The following is a 5188-nucleotide window of genomic DNA, read 5'->3' as shown; positions in this document are numbered from 1 at the left end:
TATATATATATATATATATATATATATATATATATATATAATTTGAATGTTACACTGAATAAAGTTTATTGTTCTTTTTCATAACGATATTATTGTATTTCGAGATTTAGCAGCCTTTTTTACGTAACGAATTTTTCTTTTAAATTGAATTTTTTTATTTTATATTGTTACTTTAATTCTTTGTTGTAACATTTGAATTGAATAAGATAACGCAATTGTGTGATATAATGTTTCGAAGGAGAATTAAATAATTACTACTACTTTGATTGGAAAAGGAAGAGATTTAACTGGTGCCAATTGTTGATATCAAGTCTCTTATATAAATGGTCTCTTAAACAACTAGCGCCAAGTTAAATTCTATCAAATTAAAACACATATGATATTGTATCTTTATTATTTGCTTAATTCTCTAATGGTACATAAGTATCAGTAAACTTAGCGCTAATTGTTGATATTAAATCTTTTATATGTATACAATATATATCATTAGATTTAAATAAATAATGAAAATAATAAATCTGAGTTTTATTTTTTTAATTTGATACAATAAAGATACAATAGTACCACTTGGGTTTTTATAATTTAATTCCTCTATTAAATGAATAATCATATGTTTTATAGAATGCAAATTATTAATAGAAATGAGATAAATATTGGATTGGGGAAAAAGTTTCGTCGTATTTTTTTATTTAAAATTGTATATACAATATCTTCGTCAAAAATGAATGAAATTTAAATTAAAAAAAAAAGCTTTTAAAGCTTGAAATCTCTACTTTTGAAAAGTTATATTTTTTGAGTTTTTGTGAGTTTGATAATTTTTATATTTAAAAAACTACGAGCTGAAAAATATATCACCTATCGTGAAAGTTTGAAGATTTCCCTACAAAATCATTTTTTAAAAATGTTCCTATGATTTTTTTGTTCCTGAGTTATCCGCGAGTTAAGTAAAGGAGCATTTTGACTTTGATTGCTCATAACTTCGATAAAAATCATAATACCGCAATTTAAAAAACAGATTCTTAAAGCTGAAACTGTGCTCTAGCGAATGATATAATTGTAACAAAACTTTCACAACAAATAAAAAACTTTTGCAAAGAATTTTTTTTAATACAAAGAAACTTTTTCCCCAACTTAATATGAATGAAATAAATAAATAAATAAATAATTTTATGAAACATTCAAAAATTTATAATCCTTATTTTTTTAAAAAACAAAGACACTTTAGTGTAGATTACGCTCTTTACATTTCTTCCTCTTTTTTAACAAAAGCAAAAATTTTGTTTTCTTTCTATAAAGTAGTTTTTATATGAAACAGTTTTTCAAATTACGTAATATGAGATTTAATTCTTATTGATAATCTAGTGAATATAGCAGTAAGCAACTACTGCGTTATGCAATAAATGGTTATAAAGTCACGCGACAGATATCGATCGATTAATATCGTAATTCATCTTAATTCTATAATGTAGCAATTTGATGATAATATCTGTAATATCATACACGCAAGTCTTATTTATACTCTTTCACGATTTTACAGACAGTACCGTTTACTGCTTCAAGACTATTGCATATACTATATTTCAAGACTACATACACTTAACCTTTTCAAAACATGATAATAAGAAGTATTTAAATTAATTAAAACACAAAATAATACACTTTTTTATTACTATTTGTCTTATCAATTAAGAAATTGCAAATCTTCATTCTGTATTTAATTATATTCTTTACATATATAATATTCCTTTTTTTTATTATAATAATAAATAAATTGTTTTTTCATCGCACAGGTTCCCGCGAGAACAACAGACATTGCCAAATCATTTCTACTTCACAGACTTCGAGAGGCATACCGCTGAAATCGCATCTTTTCATCTGGACAGGTAATATTCAACACTTTATTATTTATAAATATACGTTTAGAATACACATATCTTTCTCTAACTCTACAAAAAAAATATTGTTTGAAAAAAATAAAGTTAGATAAATAAATATTGGAATAAAATTAGGAAAACTATATAATATTTCAATTAAAAAATTCAGAGATACATCAAGAAATACATACAATTGTACATAATAAATATAATTATTCATTTAAAATAAATTAGTAAATTAAATCCAATAGTAATAAGCAAGAAATTATATGAAATTGAATAAATTTATCAAGTTGATTAAAACATTTCTTTGCATTTTTTTACTATTTCTTAAATATATAAGGTATCCCCGAAAAGTCTCTCATGAGCATGCAGATCATATAAAAAAATACATACCCCTTACCTTTGTCTAAAAAAAATAATATATTCAAAGCTCATTGAAACTGGAGAAAGACACTTCGGTGCAATTCCTTGTAAAAATTAAAATGTATATACTTATGTGAACTTTTTAGCAACCAATTTTTCAAAAAATATTTCTCTCAATATGCATTAAGTTAAGGTCCTTTTGTACCTCCGTTTGTATCTTAAGAGGTTCAAAATTATAAATAGTTGAAAAAAATATTAGTACCCCATTTTGAGATATTTTAAATCTGTAAATGAGTGTTTTGGGATTGTTTGTATCCATTCGTACTACCATCAGTTTCATTCGTATCCTTAAAAGAGCGAAATTTTAAAATAGAGTAAATTTCGCCATTTTTGAAAATATTTTAATTCTGTAAACACCCTGCTTAAAGAACTTAATAAAAATAAAAAACAATAGAAATTTGTAGAAATTTAATTTATAGAAATTCTATCTAAATATCTAAATATTTATAGAAATTCTATCTATCATATCAATCGGAAAACAAATATCACAAAAATGTAAACTACTATCGTTTTATATTGAATCTTATTTAAACGATAGAATATCAATCTGAATACATAAGATTCTCTCTACGATCCTATCACATTATCTAATTTAATACAAAATAAATGATAGGATGTTTATATGAATCTATAGTTTGATAAGTAACGATAAAATCTCATATTGAGATAGAGCGGATTAAACTAAGTCCAACAAGAATCCTCTACTATTTTACAATTTTCACGATTAATTAACAAGATGTTATTTACTAAAAATCGCTGAATATTAATTTTTAATAATTTTTTATTCAAATACTATCAACTTTACAGAAAAACAAGTAACAAAAATTGTTTATTTTCTTTTCATAGAGTTCTGAGAATTTTTTCAGAATTTTTTAGTACCGTATTTTCTCACGTTGGTAAAAATAATTGCCAATAAGAAAATGCAGTACTAAAAAATTTTGAAAAAATTCTTAGAACTCTAAGAAAATTGTTTATTTTTTTCTATGAGAATCAGGGTTATCATATTGTTGGCAATACAGGGTCTTAATAATTATTAAAATATCTTCGAATCTACAAGATCTACAAGAGGAAACATTCCTTTATCGTATGATGAAAAAGAAAAACAATCCATTATGTATTTTTATTTTTATTGCAAAAAATTCAGCCACTTTTTAAAGCGAAATCGATGATTTTTATTTGACAAACCGTCATTTCCTCAATTATCAATTTTTTTGCCTGTTCATCCAACTATATGTAGATAAAATTAAATGCTATCAGATTTTTATATTTTAGATCAGGATGGAAGATATCTTGCACACCAGTAACGTGCGCACCATTTTGAAGAAAGATAGACGTAATATTGTAATTTTTTATTCAAATTTAATAAAAAAAACTGTAAAAAATTATTTATATATAAATATAGTAAAATAATGTTCCAAAATATAGTAAGACAATGTCCCAAATATATTTTAGACTTTATACTTTGGTCAAAAAATCAATGTTTTCCCTCAAAAAATGGAATTCCCCACTTAAATACAATAGAATTATTTAAATTCTTTTACATAATATGATTCTTCTAATATAATTATTCTGCATATAAAAATATTAAGATAGAAATATAAAAATCTAATAGTTCACAAAGTGTTATATATTTTATACTGGCACATATTAACAAGGTGTTAAATAACTCATAACTTATTAATTTTTTGATAATCGTATTTTAACACTTTTATGAACAGAATGATGAGATGAATCAAATAGTTTAAAGAACACATAGTTGCTAAAAAAAATATATGCAAAATGAAATAATTTTTTTTATAAGCAACTATGTATTTTTTTACACTATTTGATTATATCGATTTGATTATACTAATTGATTATTATTGATTACATATTATTCTGTCATAAAACTGTTAGAACACAATTATCATAAAATTAATAGTTTACGGATTTTCTAACATTTCATGTCAATATGTGCCAGAATAAAACATCTTGTAAACTATTAATTTTTTATCTATATCTTAATATTTTTATATGCAGAATAATTAGAAGAATTATATTATGTAAAAAAATTCAAATACTTCCATTTAAAAAAACAAAGTTGATCTTGAAATCTTCGAAATACTTCCACCACTGGACAAAAATTATTTTGATGACATATGACCCATTCATTATCGTGTAATTTTAATTATATAATTTTTCTTATATATTTTTTCTCTAGATCTTCTAGATTTGAAGATATTTCAGATGGTAATGTTTTTGGGACACTCTGTATTGTCAACAATAGGATATGATAAATTTTCTATAACATCTGCCTTATTAAAACATTTAGAGACATTTTCAGATTAAATTATATATATAATTTCATATAAACATCTTATCATTTTTCAACATCTTATTATTTTATGTTAAATTGGATAATGTTAGGAATAACATAGAGAATCTTGTGTATTTAGATAGATATTTTATCGTTTAAATATTATGTGTACAACTTCGCTTCCGCCGTTTTCCTATAGATGGCTTTAGCGGTAAGTGATGGTCGAAATAAATAGATCATAGACGTCATACAATAAACTTGGGCATCTGTCAACATAACCCCATAAAAACATTAGTCGATTTGTGTCTGCATCATAAAGTTATTCTCGATTGAAAATGTCAGTTTACGAGCCAAATTCTCGTCATTTGCGGGAGGTTTTAATTTTTTGCTTCAATATAAAGAAATCTGCGGCTCATCGAATGCTCTCAAATACTTATGGTGAGGCCGCTATTAATGAAAAAACGTGTCGTGAGTGATTTCAACGCTTCAAGAACGGTGATTTTGACGTCCAAGGTCATGCTCTGTATTTGGTGGGACCAGCTCGGCGTAGTGTATTATGAACTGTTAAAACCGACTGAAACAATCACAGGCG

General features: G+C 24.6%; 1 protein-coding gene across 1 annotated transcript in view; it reads left to right on the top strand.

Annotated features, from left to right (window-relative positions):
• LOC105621979 (extracellular serine/threonine protein kinase FAM20C-like) overlaps positions 1-5188 on the top strand; it is a 123410-nt gene that overhangs the window by 68680 nt on the left and 49542 nt on the right. Inside the window, exon 3 of the mRNA XM_012203414.1 lies at positions 1791-1883. Within this exon, the coding sequence (XP_012058804.1) occupies positions 1791-1883 (93 nt within the window). The remainder of the gene's footprint in view (positions 1-1790; positions 1884-5188) is intronic.

The sequence above is a fragment of the Atta cephalotes genome (assembly GCF_000143395.1).
Source record: "Atta cephalotes unplaced genomic scaffold scaffold00002, whole genome shotgun sequence".
NCBI classification, from domain to species: domain Eukaryota; kingdom Metazoa; phylum Arthropoda; class Insecta; order Hymenoptera; family Formicidae; genus Atta; species Atta cephalotes.
Note: the sequence above shows the minus strand (reverse complement) of the source record. Positions and strands in the feature narration are given on the sequence as shown.